The sequence below is a fragment of the Callithrix jacchus genome, chromosome 11 (assembly GCF_049354715.1).
Source record: "Callithrix jacchus isolate 240 chromosome 11, calJac240_pri, whole genome shotgun sequence".
NCBI classification, from domain to species: Eukaryota; Metazoa; Chordata; class Mammalia; order Primates; family Cebidae; genus Callithrix; species Callithrix jacchus.
Genome location: NC_133512.1, coordinates 61,921,894 through 61,937,648, shown reverse-complemented (window position 1 = coordinate 61,937,648; position 15,755 = coordinate 61,921,894). Strand labels below are relative to the sequence as shown.

At 31.8% G+C, this 15,755-nt stretch overlaps 1 protein-coding gene across 4 annotated transcripts in view; it reads right to left on the bottom strand.

Annotated features, from left to right (window-relative positions):
* Nucleotides 1–409: 409 nt before the first annotated feature.
* SLC25A40 (solute carrier family 25 member 40) overlaps nt 410–15,755 on the bottom strand; it is a 68,717-nt gene continuing 53,371 nt past the window's right edge. For 2 of the 4 annotated variants that reach the window (XM_009002529.5, XM_078342953.1), the window contains 7 exons: nt 13,778–13,845; nt 11,784–11,908; nt 10,886–11,059; nt 7,258–7,367; nt 5,149–5,230; nt 2,333–2,413; nt 410–1,973 (listed from right to left, as the gene is read on the bottom strand). In XM_009002529.5, the coding sequence (XP_009000777.1) occupies nt 1,861–1,973; nt 2,333–2,413; nt 5,149–5,230; nt 7,258–7,367; nt 10,886–11,059; nt 11,784–11,908; nt 13,778–13,845 (753 nt within the window). In that variant the 3' untranslated portion in view covers nt 410–1,860. Of the gene's footprint in view, nt 1,974–2,332; nt 2,414–2,771; nt 2,850–4,167; nt 4,327–5,148; nt 5,231–7,257; nt 7,368–10,885; nt 11,060–11,783; nt 11,909–13,777; nt 13,846–15,755 lie in introns of all 4 variants that reach the window. The other 2 variants (XR_013524016.1, XR_008473539.2) reach the window with 2 other exon arrangements.

Genomic DNA, 15,755 nt, shown 5'->3' with positions numbered 1-15,755 from the left:
TTTAACGGTATTAATGTATCTTTACCTCTTAAGTATAAAGAAAGCTTCAATTCAGCCTTCTTTTGATCCAGATACACTGCATGTAATATGTGTTAGAAAAACTACTAGGCAATTAGATATACTTACCTTACTTTATTCATAAAAAAGAATTTTTCTCAAGTGCAGTGAGGGGTAGGAGACATGGAAACATTTCTCATAGGTGATATTAAACCAAAATATATAACTGCCTTTTGGGAGTACAGTATTAAGTTTATCTGCTCTTTTCTATGAATTATCCATAAGCATAGCAAAACTAAGATAAATTTAAAATTGTTAAAGAGCACTGTTCAAGATAAACTTTCATATATATATATATCACAGTACAACATTATATAATGATTTTATATAAAAATATTCAGAAGCACAGTGATGATTTTAAAAAGACATACAACATTTTAATGAAATAAAGTCATGAATATTTATAGGGCTATGTTGCAAATTTAAGGTAAATCAACATCGGATAAAATAATAACATTAGATTACATACAAACCCTATATACTTTATTTCTGGTGAAATATACAAACACTTTCCTACTATAGTACAAAACCAATTAATTCCTCAACCAGCACTAAAGAAGATTTTATATTCATAAATGAATATTCTAAATATATTCATTTTAGGGGATAAAAAATGCTTCAAACATTCCTAAAATAAAGACTGCAATAAAGTGTTTTTAAAAAACAGGATATAAATCTTAAGAAAATTAAAGTATAAAAAAATGAATACCATTTCTTTTCCTGCCATCATATCCTTTCTTAACTCATTCCTACATACAATCATAAGCTAAATTATTTAGATATGTACAGTGACTGAAAGCAGTGTCTTCAAGGAAACAGCTTCTTGTTTAGCCTCTACCATACTAAGTATAAAAATAAAAGGGCATTTTAGAAATATTTTGTAACTATTTTTGTAGCAATAATTTCTAACTTGTTAGAACAAGGCAATAAAAATGACCAAGAGAATTCCAGGAACAATGATACTTGGATTACAAGATGGCTACAAATCAGAGGCTATTCCTGTGTGCAAACTATTTTTACCAGTCTAAATCCTATGTGGTTTTCCACTGAACACCCAAGTTTGACTGGAGTAAAAATTTGCAACTATCAGTAAGAGTCTCCCTTACAGGAACAGTAGAAATACAGACATTTAGTCATCAAAAATGGCAGAATGTACATCACACAAATGATATTATGGTTCATAAAGAAAACAGCCACAATTTTGATCAGAGAAATCTTAATACATATGAGGCCTTAAAACAGCAGCATGGTGAGTGGGTGGGGTGGGGGAGAGGTGGGAACCTCATGCATTTGAATTAATGGAAACAGGCAATATTTGGTAAATGTGAACAATGCTATTTAATGACTGCTTTATCTACCGAAATATGAAAATACCTATGTACATGATTTAAATGTGCCCAAGACTTGGGCTTTTCTCTTCTAGACTCTACATCATTCAGCACACATTTCTGGTGTATTCAACACACTCTCAATAAGATTACATTACACTGAAATATATAATATTAAACTCTCAGATTGTTTTTGAGGGTGAGGAATTTTTCTTATTTTTACAAGAATGCTCAATGGTTGTGACTTCTAGAATATCTTTTTCAATATCAGCAAAAATAGGATAAAATTTATTTTAAAATTACTTAAATTTAATTAATAGGTAGAAATTAATAGGTAGAGCTGAAATTATTTATTTAATTTATAGAAAAGAAAGACATAAAATCATTATAAGAAAATAATGGTGAAAAACATTCTTGCCTAAAAGTCTTCACCTTCTTTGGGCTATAGTTGTTATTTGAAGTTGAAACAGCATCACTAGTATTGCTGCCTTCGAACATTTTGTTTCTGGAAAAAAGCCTTTCCAAATTCATATGTACTGATCATAATGGCACAAGCAGGAGCAATTTTAATTAAACGAGGAATTAGGCCTGAAAAAAGAATAGGAATAATCAGAACAAATACTTTTTCTTATTTTTTAAACTATAATTTATTTGGCTTTATTCTGATAATGAACAAATAAAGTAATATGTTAAATCCATAAATTGGTAGAAAAGGTTAGATTGCTCACCTCCAACCTCCTCACTTCAATCCATATTACATTATAGAGAAACTTTTATCTTATTGACAGTAAATCTGTTATTTAACATTTATTTTAACTTATAACAAAGACATTTAGGAGAAAACAGATGTATCGTGTTACTTATAACTTCCTCCTATAAGTTAGTTTTAGAAGATAATAGGTTTAAAAAGTATTCATTCTATGATTCAGTAAAGCAATTATTTTTACCTGAAAATAATCCAGAAAATCCATTCTTAGCAACAATATTCTTCATTATAACCCAGGTTGACATATGCAAAGGCACAGAAACTGTTAAAGAAATAATGCTATTATAAATAACAATTTAATAATTCCTAATACAGATAACACACATAAAGTCGTGTTCATGGTCCTAGGGGTATTTCATTTCATTACAATAAGAAGAGGTTTGTTTAACTAAAAAGCTACTTTAACTTTTATTTTTAATAGCTAGATTCATTAAATTTTTTTAAAAGGGTGTATGTTTAAAGATGTACAGGACTGGATACAATTAAGGAGGAATGTACAGAGGATTTCTCCTGACTTGATAATGCTTGTTTCTTAAACTTGATGGTAGTATTTTTTAAAGTTTTTCTAGGACTTAAACATTTTTTATAATGAAATTTTTAAAAGATGTATACAAAGTTACCTGGGAGGCTGAGGTGGGAAGATCTGTTGAGCTTAAAAGTTCAAGACCAGCCTGGGCAACATAGCAAGACCCCTATTTCTTAAAAAGTATATAGAAATCTTCATGAGGTATCCAATGCCAAAGAAAAGGCCTGATAAACATTTTTCATTCACATTTTATTATATTTTTAAAACTTTTTTTTTCTAAAAAGAGTTTCTGAGAAAAATAGCTCATTCTCCCCAGCAGTGTCTTGAGTTATATTACTACCCTTATAAATTGATATGCTTATTCTTGAAATAAATTAGACCAGTGCTGTCTCCTTCAAAGAGTTTATTTTGGCTAACAATAACATCTCACTTATTTGCAACCACTCAAATATCTGGAAGAAAATGAATAAAAAACTATTTTTTTAAAAACTTAGCAAAAGTAGATGTCACTGAAGTATAAACATAAAGCTTATGAATGTAATGTTTGTACACAAAGTTTGTTTACTTTCATTTTATACAGTATTCTAAACAGCCATCTTGGCCCAGAGATCACTAGATGCAATAAGCTAAAAAGAAAAATTATAAGAAGCAGTCATACTACCATGTAAACAATATGACAGCTTACAGGATGAAGATTTCAATGTCTTGTTTTGAGACCAGCTGGATGATGGGCAAACAATCCTATATTGTTCTCTTTAGCTTTTGAGAGCTGCTACTCTATAAAAATCAGTGTTTACACGGAAGACAACCCTGAATTGTTAAAACAGATTATGTACCACTAGGAAAGCCTGGGAGAGAAAAGTTAAGATTATAAAACAGTATCTTTCAAAAATGACTTTTAAAAATGTTGCGACTTAATAGAGAGTGAGTCATTATTTCAAAATTCCTTTGTATAATATATCAGAATCTCTGACTATGAAGATAAATGAAGCCTTATGAGTTATTAAAGAAACATACTAGCAATATAAATAGTATAACAAAAACATAATAACTATAGCAGCCCAATACTGATCACAAAATATGAATGAAGTTTAACTTTCTAAAGAAAGTCAATGACAAGAACTATATACTGTAAGTTGGCAATTTTTAATTCATGTTTAAATTATTTCATTTCAATTTTGGAAACTAGTCAAAGAATGGTGATCAAGTAGCAGGTGTTTCTAATCTTGTAGAACTAACATCCCAAACTAGTCTCTATTTTAACAGAAGGGTGAAATTAAGAGAATAACAAAGAGTATCAACTGAAGGTAAGCCAAGCTCTAGTGGAACCTCAGCAGTGTCTCCTAACTTTTCAGTGTTAAAGAGCTATTCCTACAGGTAATAAGCAAATTCTTACACTGTAAAGAAACACTTTGATGATTAAATATTTCAAGCTTACAAAAAATAAATGCTCATTTACTGAACAGCCAAATTTATTATATCATAAATACCTTTATCTTTCCGATTCAGTTGAAGCCCCCATATGTTCCTCCCCAATTTTATTTTTCCTTCTCTTCAAAGCTAATCACTCTCTTTTTTCATCTGTCTCATGCATTTGCTCAAATTTTTACATCTGAACATATCAGATGTATACTCTTCTTTGCATACATCTGGAATGTACAGAACAATGTATACTCTTCTTTGTCCTCCTTTTAAACTTTATATAAATGATATTACACTGCACACTGACTTCTGCAGTATGCTTTCAGGATTATCTATGTTGGTAAGTATACCTAGATTTTATTCATTTTAATTGCCGTACTGTATTGCATTATATAGATTATGATTTGTCCATTTTCCTGTCAAGGGCCATTAAGGTGATTTCTAACTTTTTGCTATTTTTAAGAATCTTGCCATGGATATCCTTGTACATGTGTAAAAGTTTCTCTAGGACACATATCTAGCAGTGGAACTGATAACTCAGAATGCACTCCTTGTTACTGCCAGACTGTTTTCCAAGTAGCTGTTCCAAAATAATACTGTTACCATCATGGCATAAAGTTCCCAGTAATCCACATCCTCCCCAACAATCTAATTTATATGAAAATAGAAATATAATATAGAAATATTGAAATACAGAAAAAATGAGGACAATGAAAATAATATTTTGAAATAGATGTGACAACCGTAGGGAAAAAACCATAAAACAACTTAGCTTTTAAATGACAAAGATTATTTCTTCTTTATCGCAGGTATGAGACTTAACTGATGGCATTCAAAAAATATTAGACTTTACATTTTCTTAAATTTTTGTTTTTGTTTAGAGTATTTTTTCTGTGCATTCCATTTTAACAGTGTATTACTTTCAGTTAAATACACAAAGAATAATGCAGAAGAAAAAATCTTGTTTTCCTATTTTAGATTTGCCTAACAATATCTGGAAGGAAAAACAAAATGGCATCTTAAAAATGTTTTAAATTAATTAAACTTACTTTTATGACTTTCATACGTCCAAAGTTGTGTCTGCTTTTGTGTTTTTACTACATCAAATGGTAAAGTTACAACAGCTGCAAACTATCAGAAAGTAAAATAGATTAATTTCAATCAACCTTTTAATTTTTCCTAAAATATTTTTACATTCTTCTAATTAATATATTATTTAATAAGGATAATAATGAAAATCATAACTGAGCTTTAAAATAAAATCTTTTTAAAAAGGTTTTCCTAAAGCAAATGGATATGTAGTTCTCACTATACTCAGAAGTAAAAAGCCTCAGAAAAATTATCTTACTTTCCTGAGGTCACATAGCTACTAGCTGCAGAGCCACAATTCCAATCAGACCTCTTTGACTCCAATACCAGCATTCACAATTTATCATGCTCCTTTGTGTTCTATTATTTCTTTACATCACAAGAAGGTACAACACATATGTCAAAAGCAGAAATTCTTAAGTATCTAGTAAGAATTTTAAAATTTCTAGCAAATATTTTTTTAAATAGAAAAATAAAAGTTAAATAAAGAAAATGAATTTTGAACTTTTAGCTCTATAAACCTTTTAAAATATATCATTATGTAAATATTTACATATTAAAATATAGTTACAATGGTTCACAAATCACATTTTTTCCTATTAATGATAAAAGCTGGATGCAAATCACATTTTAAAAAACTTCTCAAAATAATTTATATTTATTTCCACAATGCCTTGATTAAGGGAGATTTTTAAAAATAATTTGATTCTTTCAAATATGTTCTCACAATATTTGATACAACAGCCATGCAAGGTTAAAACTGGTATGTATTTTTGCCTCCCAACTCAACATTTGGCCAGTATGCTCATAAAATGCCCCTTAAAATCACTTATATTTTATTTCACCCCAACCATTTGTTGATTGACCTTCCTGAAATCAGCTTTGAAGATTTCAGGTAAGGTAAAGTCAATGATTGTTACTACATGTTCATAATCTGTCATGTAGTAGCTACAATGTTATATGAACCATTTTTGAAACTCTTTCTAAAATGAGGTGGTTTATGCTGTTCTGTTTTCTGACAGAAAGCCTGGACACTCACATTCAGGTGTTTTTCTGTTGTAGAAACAAACCTTTATTTGAAAACTGTCAAAAGCCAGCAATTTTCTAGATCATTTAAAAAAAAAGAAATAAATAAATAAGTTTTCTAGGTTAAGTAGAAATAGTACAGTAGAGAACTTTCCTTACTATTTCTGCAAAACTAGTACAATATGCTAAAGCTATTACTCAATAACACTAATTGCTTTTTTCATTCAATAGGCTTATAAATCACTAGGATTATTTGACAGATCTTAGACCAGGGAATATTTATATCTAAGTTTTAAAGTCAACTGCAGTGGCTTCCTTGGCCTAGAATTTCTGAGATATGACAATATTTTTCTACAAATCTTCATCACTTCACTCTGCCCCTTCACTATTGCTTTTATGTACTTCCAGTGTGCCATTGTACAAGTTATTACAAATTCACTTTTGGAATTATGTGGGTATTAAAAAAAACTATTGCCAACATCATGGTGATATAAATCTGCATAAAGTCTACAACAGGACTTTCATATCATTCTACAAGGAGGTGAACTCCCTAGTAGCCAAAAATAGTAATTTAAGATTCCTTCCTTCTGATTGTAATTTTTGTTCAAATTCTTTTAAAAAGTACTTTAGTAGGACAAAATGTTTCCAAAGAAACAGGAATCAGCAGCAGAGGCTAGAAGTGCTTAATGTATATGAGATAACATTACATGAAATATTACCTAATCAGAGCATTTATTGAATTAATTTATTACAAAATGCTCTAAATAATAAAGCTCTAAAATATAATTGTAATGACCTAAAAAATCCAAAAGCTTCTCAGAAAAATATAATGTATTTTTAACATCATAAAAATATAAATATCAGTATATTTAAATTATTTTATTTGCTAATAATTTCTTTCCTTAAAATAGATGGAAGATACGTAGAAAAATTTTAAAGCAGTGCAAAGGGGATCTCAATATACATGACATACTATATAGTATTTTGTTCTGTTTTAATACAACAATTATTTTTCTGGAATATTAACAACAAAATAAACTTACGGAACCAGACAATGCCCCTGAAGTAAAGTTGATCATAAATGTTGGTTCATATAAACCAGATTTCTCACATAACCACTTCTTTAAAATTTCATAGTTATACCAGTACATTGCTATAAAAACAGAGAATGAAATGAACAAATATTTAGAAATGTGGATTTTAATAAAAAAGTTATGAGGTTATATATTCAGGGGATAGAGAAATTCTAAACTTGACATGCCTTGCTCTCTGCTTAGATACCCACTGGGTGGGATTTTTTTTTTTTTTTAAAGCAAAATTCTCAGTAATATTCTAGCATAAACAAAAAAGCTATGCAACAATCAAGTAGGACTATAATTCAAAAACCTGACAAGGACAACGGGACACAGGAAAAAAGTAAAGGCCAATCTATTCATGAACATAGGCAAAGACTTCCTAAGAATAAATAGAAAACAAACTGATGTCAGAAGTATTTCATAAAATATCATACATACACTATGATTAAGTTGGGTTATCCCAGAAAGGCAAAGGTATATAATAAAAATCTTTAAATGTCAGATTACCACTAAGAAAACCATGGGATCATGTAATGATAATGAAAAAGCATCTCATAAAACTCAATAGTCTGATTTAAAATAAGCAAATTCTTAGAAACCTAGATGTAAAAGGAAACTTCTTTAACTTGATAAAGAAGATGCATCCAAAACCTATACCAAAAATAATTATTAATGGTTAAAGAGATCTATTTTCTTTAAAACAGGAAGAATGATGGGGATGTTCATTATTGTCACTAGAATTCAAAAATGCACTGCAAAGTGAGAAAGAAAAGTTATGATTACAAAAGATATAAAACAGTTATAATTTACTATATATACATATATATGTGTATGTATATATATACATATATATGTGTATGTATATATATACATATATGTGTGTATGTATGTATATATATGTGTGTATTATATATATACACATATATGTGTATGTATGTATATATACATATATATGTGTGTATGTATTTATATATATATACACACACAAAACCAAAGAGATAGTAAGACAAAGCAGAATTTATAACAGAGTCTTAAAACATAGCTGGATACAAGCTAACAGATAAAAATCAATTGTAACTGGACCAGCTACAAAGATTTAGAGCACATAATTTAAAAAAATTAAAATGGAGCTTTAATAGTGACCAAAATCTGAGGGGCAGTGCGGTGTACCTTTAACTAATGTCAAAAAAAAAAAGAGAGATGAATACAACCTTAATGAAGAAAAATTTAAATCTCTCCTAAAACAACTTGTTAAAGCAGTATTATTAACATAAAGAGATCACATTCCTAGAGAAGAAAAGGTGACATCAAGATTTTTCTTAGCCAAGCATGGTGGCAAATGCCTGTAGTCTTAACTACTCAGGAGGCTCATGTGGGAGGATTACTAAAGTCTATGCTAGAGTCTTGTAGATAGCTCAAGGCTACAGTGAGCCATGATTGTGCCACTGCACTCCAGCCTGGGCAACAAAGTGAGACTGCCCCCCCCAAAAAAAAGATTTTTCATGGAGCACTAATAATTCAGTATGTTACTAGCCTGAAGTTGGAAACATTAATCAGTAAAAGAGATTCATGCGTACATGAAAATGTTAAATGACAGAGACGACACTGTGGATCCCTGGAGCAATTATGGTTATTCAATATATCAGGGGTCTGCAACCCCAGGGCGGAGAAGTGGTACCAGTCTGTGACCTGTTAGGAACTGGGCTACACACCCGGAGGTGAGCGGCGGGTGATTGAGCATTACTGTCTGAGTTCCACCTCCTGTCAGATCAGCAACAGCAACATATTCTCATAGAACCCTATTGTGAACTGTGCATGTTAGAGATCTGGGTTGCATGCTCTTATGAAAATTTAATGCCTGATGATCTGAGGTGGAACAGTTTCTTTCCAAAACCAATCCCCACCAATACACACACACACACACACACACACACACACACACCACACACAGTTTTTCCAATTATGGAAAAACTGTCTTCCATGAAACCAGTCACTAGTGCCAAAAAGGTTGGGGGAATCACTGCAATAGGTGATGTTGAGACAACTAGCTATCCATTTGGGAGGGAAATGAAACTGAAAACCTATTTCGGTTCAAAACCCCAAATCAATTATGAATAAATGAATGCCAATGAAACAGTGCCCAATCTTATTAATAACCAGAGAAATGCAAGTTAAACTGAGATACCACTTAAAATTACTAAACAAAAATTAAGAACTTTGGCAATAAAATGTTGGCAAGGGTGTGAAGCCCCAGAAAATCTCATACATTGCCAATAGGTACGTAGATCATATAACCACTTTTAAAAAGAGTTAAATTTGAAATATATATTGGTTAAAATATGTTGGTTAAATTTGAACCAACAAATCCGATGGGATACACTTTCAAAGGTATACCAAGAAACTGTTTAAAAATTTTCATAGCATCATGGTTTGACTTGTTTACTCACATATAAATGAGTAAAAATGAAGAAAACAGTTACATATAACATAAGAATGAATCTTAGGAAAATTTCTTTAGGAAAATGGGATTTTCAAAAATAGGCAAAACTAAATAATATAATGTTTAGCAAAAATATGTATGTGGGAAAACTAATTTTTTAAATCGAATGACATTCAATACACAGGTTACCACTGGGGCTATGACAGTGAATGAACATATCTGTGGTTTCTTGATTTTTAAAACATATGTATGCTCTTATTTGAGTTTCTCTCTAGGTAACTTCTTTTGGGTCTTAAAAACTTCTATAATTCACAGGGAAATGCCACTAAAGTATGTACATTCTATAAGTTACTGGTAGATTTGCACTTCTCACTTTTCATAACTTTCTCCCTTTTCATAATTGAGTGATTAGTACAATCAACTACTTAATTTGCAATAGTCTTTTACAGGATAATCATTTAATGAGGAGATGTTTATTTTTAATAAGTGAAAAAATAGGAGCACATATAATTCCAAAGTTGTCTTAAATGGATTCTATCCTTTGATTCATAGTTTTACTTATCTTACTAATCATTTAGAATAATATTAAATGACTTACTTAGAATGTTAAAGGTAGTTTGCATTATCTGAATATTAATACCAATAAATAATGTATAAAAGCAAATTAATTGCAAGGGGAAAAAAAAGCCAGGCTTGAATAAAAGTATTCATTCAATAAAGGCTTGTAAAGATCTGAGAGCCCAACAATGAAAAAGGAGTTGTAGTTACTACGCTACAGAAAATAACAATTTTTTTTTTTTTTTTTGAGATGGAGTCTCACTCTCTCGCCAGGCTGGAGTACAGTGGCACAGTCTCGGCTCACTGCAAACTCCACCTCCCAGGTTCAAGCAATTCTCCTGCTTCAGCCTCCTGAATAGCTGGGAACCACTAATTTTTGCATTTTTAGTAGAGATGGGTTTTACCATGTTGGACAGGATGGTCTCCATTGCCTGACCTTGTGATCTGCCCGCCTCAGCCTCCCAAAGTGCTGGGATTATAGGCATGAGCCATTGCACCCAGCCAGAAAAGGTAAAGAGCTAAAAATCTAGTGAAAGTAATATACAAATGAGACAAAGTTATGTAACATTTAATAGCTAAAAATAAAATAAATCCTACCTGAGAAAGGTACATCTCTAAGAACAGTAGAAGCCCAGCCCCTCCAAAGGGAAATCCAACCATCTTCAGACACTTTCTTGCTGACAAATCGATGGAGTTCCATGTAAGAAAACTTCTTAGACTGCATCTTGGTTCTAATCAATTCTAGTGGACTTATCACAGTTACTGCACCAACTAATACACACAAGTTAAAAAAAAACAAAAACAGAGCCATGTACTGTGCAAACACATATACTGTAAAAGTTAATATTCATGTATTTTATGACATTTTAAACCTTTATTCTATAATGTCTGAAAACCTTACAATTAAATATCTAATGATGTCAACATAATTGATACAGATTTTTCCATTGATAAAGTATTTCTTAAAAGTCTATTTTCATATACCTTACTTTTTCTGGTTTCAACTCTCTCAAGGAAAGTTCCAGAAATGTTAAAATCAACCAGAACTATCAACCAAAGCCCACTCCAGTTACTGCCCCAGTAAATCTCACTACTATGTAGCAGAGGAAATGCTCTTCTGTATAGAGGCAACTTTCCTCATGACAAAACTCTGAATCCCAGAGTTTATAAGGAAAGTAATTTAGGACTTTGGCCTGAATCATGCATGATCCCAGATGACATCTTAGTTCGGGTGAATCAGAACCAGTGCTGATGTCACTCTAAAAACTCTGTCCATGATTTGACCAAGATAGGCTGAGCCCATCTCATTCTGATGGCAATCATTATTCCATAGGACTTCTGGAGTAACTATATAATATTAACAAATTAATATAAACTATAATGAAAAATACATCATACTAATACTCTATATATTATACAAATTATCTATAAATGTCAGAAATTAAATAGAAGCTCTAAACAGAAATCAAAATGAAAATAAAGATGTATTACTCACATCTGGCTACAATTCCAGCAACAATTGGTATGCAGGTTTTATTTTCTCCTAACTTAGATCTCAGAAGAGCAGTTAATTGATCATAGCAGGTAAAATAAATAACTGTGGCAGGAACTGCCATCACTCTGTTAGATTGTACAAAAAGATTTGTTCAAAATTATCAAGAGACCCCACATAGTCTTAACTTAAATCCAAATATTATTATATAAAACTAGAAATCCCTTATATTTTGTATAAGCTAAAAACCACAACAAATCTGCCTATGAGATCAATTTATTTTTATTTTAAAAAAGATTTAGTACTTAGTCGGCAGTAAAAAGATATAAAATATGCATTTGCCATCCAAACGTTTACATTCTAGTTGTGAAGACAGTTATGATATATAGCAATAAGTAAGTGCTAGCATGATGGCACATGCCTGTAATAACAGCTACTCAGGTGGCTGAGGAATGAGAATCACTTGAACTTGGGAGGCGGAGGTTGAAATGAGTCAAGATTACACCACGGCACTCTATCTAGCCTAAGGGACAGAGCAAGACCCTGTCTCTAAATAAATAAATTAAATTAAACAAATAGGAAAAGACAAATTAGGACAGACACTTCATCTCCTTAACTTGTTCTGGTTTCCGGTCTCCCAGATCTTCTTTCTCATTCATAATTACCATAACATCAGAATCAGTGAAATAAAAAGTAAATGAGAAATTGTAAAACATTTTTGAACTGTGGATCATTTATCACTCCTGCTTGTAACTAGACATAAATTATAATTAACATCATCAGAATTACATACACTAATTTTAAGGGAATTCTAATGACATACTATTTTAAAAGAAAATGTTAAAAGGGAATTATTAAATTCAAATGCAAAGTTGCAGGTACCATCATGTCAACAAATCTTAATACATCAAGAAACTAGTCCATGTTGATGATATAACTAAAGGACATTCACAGACCATAGTTTGGAATGCCTAAAGTTCTATGGTGAACTCTGGTCTTGGATCTGCCACTAACTTTAAACCTTAAGCATGGTTTAAAGTAAATTCTTCAAATTGACTAACATTCTCTATTAAAATCAAAGTTCTTGGGAATAAATGAGACCACAAAAGCCAAGGTATTATTTTAGATTTTTACATTCAACATTACAAGTTTATCATATTAATTCATATAACTGCTAGTTAGTAGAGAATTAGAATTATCTGGAGAAAGTAAAGTATAAAATTAAGTATTATTGCAATATATCATATAGCTTTAGTAAAATGAACAAATAAACACCAAAGTCTTTATTTCTGAACATGAAAAAAATAACCATATGCTTGTGTAACAAAGAAAACACAGCAGGCTTGGTTGCTCAAACCTTGTATAACTTCAGGTGGGCCTGTGTGCATGCCTGATCTTTGGACAACTCATGGGAATGTATCCCCTGCAGTGTTCCCTATTAGGTTTTTGTATATCTGAAGCACTAAATCAACTTGTCTAGGGTGATTTGTACAATGTAATTTATGGTAAACTTCTTTCCTTCTGGAGCTTTGAAGTTTTGTTTATCACAACTGGCCTCAAAGAGAGACTGTACCTATATAAACCACACTCAATAAAAGCCCTACACTCAAAACTCAAATGGGTTTCCCAAGGCAGAAGCACTTTGTATACCTCGAAGCTCACTGATAGAAGAATATGCACATCCTGTGCAATGCTTTAAGGAAGGACTTCGGAAGCCTATTTCTGGACAACTCCTGATGTGCCTTTTTCCTGTACCAATTCTGTTTTGTATCCTTTTGCTGTAATAACCCGTATCTGTGAATATAACCTCCTCAGGTCCTGCAAGTCCTTCCAGTACATCATCAAACATGTGGGTGGCTGTGAGACTTAAAAAACAATACCTCAGAAAATGAAAGCGTTCTAATATTAAAAATGCAAGACGTTGTCCAACCATGCTGATTATAAGATAAAATAACAACCAATATTTAGTAGGAAAAAAACACTAAATTTCAACTTACAGGGTAGGAGGAAGGCCACTCCACAGAGATTTAATGCCCTCATTTCGAATGATTTTTAAAAAGGCGTCCTAAAATTATAATAGAAAAAAAAGTGATCAAACTATATCTTTAAACCTGACATACAAAAATGTATAGCGATGACTGGTAATTTGATTCTTTCAGGTATTAGTATCTAACAAAAAAAAAAAACTTTTTGGATTCATTTATGTCCATTCTTTTTAAAAAGGGAATTTTAACACAATTAAAATGAAGATTTCTGGATGATACTAACTTCTTACAGAATGAAGTCTATATTACTCAGCTCTAGATTGTTCTACTAACAGCTTAGAAACAAAACTTGTGAAAAGATTATTAGAAGAAAGGAAGTAGACCAAAAGCAGTAAACTGGTTAGATAAACTCTGCTAAATATGAAATCAAAGAAAATATTCAAGTGTGCTATATGAAATCTTTTGAGAGGAACCAAAAGTATACAGAGCTGAAGAGAAGTTTCCTATTAACAAATTCTTATGATTTGATTTAAAAAAATTAAATAATTTAAAATTGGCTAAGGATTTGAACAGACATTTCTCCAAAGAATACATATAAATGGCCAACAGTTAGCACACGAAAAAGTGTTCTGCTGCATGAGGTGGCTCACGCCTGTGAACCAGCACTTTGGAAGGTCAATGCAGGAGACCGCTTGAGCCCAGACGTTCAAGATCAGCCTGGGCAATATAGTGAGACCTTATCTCTACAAAAAATTTAAAAATTAGCTGGGCATGGTGATGTCCACCTGTGGTCCCAGCTACTCAGGAGGTTGAGGTGGGAGAATTGCATCAGCACAGCAGGTAGAGGCTGCAGTGAGCTGAGACCATACCACTGCACTCCAGCTTGGGCAACAGAGTGAGATCGTGTCTCAAAAAAAGAAAAAGTAATAAAGAAAAAATGTTCATCATTAATTATTGTGAAAATGCAAAGCAAAACCACAAATGGGATGTCTGTTCATATCTACTAAATAAGCTAAAATTATAAAGACAGATAATAATAAATCCTGGTGAAATGTGAAGAAATTGAAACCCTCAGATACTACTGGTGAGAATACAAAATGGTGTAGCTACTTTGGAAAATAGTCTACCAGTTTCTCAAAAGGTTAAATATAGTTATCACATGACTCAGTAATTTCAACTCCACTTATATTCTGGGGAAAATTAAAACATATATTCACATAAAGTTATATCTAAGAGGAATTAAAACATGTTCACATAGAAACATGAATGTTCATAGTAAAATTAATTTTTCCATAAAGTAGAAACAATCCAAATGTCTGTCAAATGATAAATGGATAAATAAAATACGACATATTCACATAATATTACTTGGCAGTAAAAGAAATAAAATGCTGATACGTATTTATAACATGGATGAATCTTAAAACACTGAGTTAAGTGAAAGACGTTAGTCACAAATGACTGCATGTTTTCCCAGGAAAGGGAATCTTAGTAAAGCAGAAAACTTTTAGAAAATAACCACTCAACTCTAGCCAAACACCAAAGTAAAACTTGTGGCACCACTCAGACCTGTATCAGCAAAGGCCAAGTACGTAGCCTAGACTTCCACCAATGTAAGGCTGACAAGTCAATAGAGAACCACAACTTTTACCCCTACCAGGTCAGCAGTAAGGCTCTTCCATCACACTGCTAGGGTGGTGTCACAGGAGGAATAGTGGAAAGTCAGTACTTTCATCATCACCCAGCAATGAGGCTACCCCACTACACAGTCAGCGGAATCCATATAGCAAGCCAAAACTTCCACGCATGCCCAACAGTAAAAGAGGTCTTCCCTCACACTGTGAGTCAATAGAGGCTGGGTGGGGAACCTTGACTTCTAGCTCTACTCAGCAATAACAAGGTGACATCCTTTTTCCCCTATGGAAGCAATGTCAGAAAAAGACAGCTAAAATAGAAAGTTTAAATGAGATTAAGAGTTTAATAAAAGAAT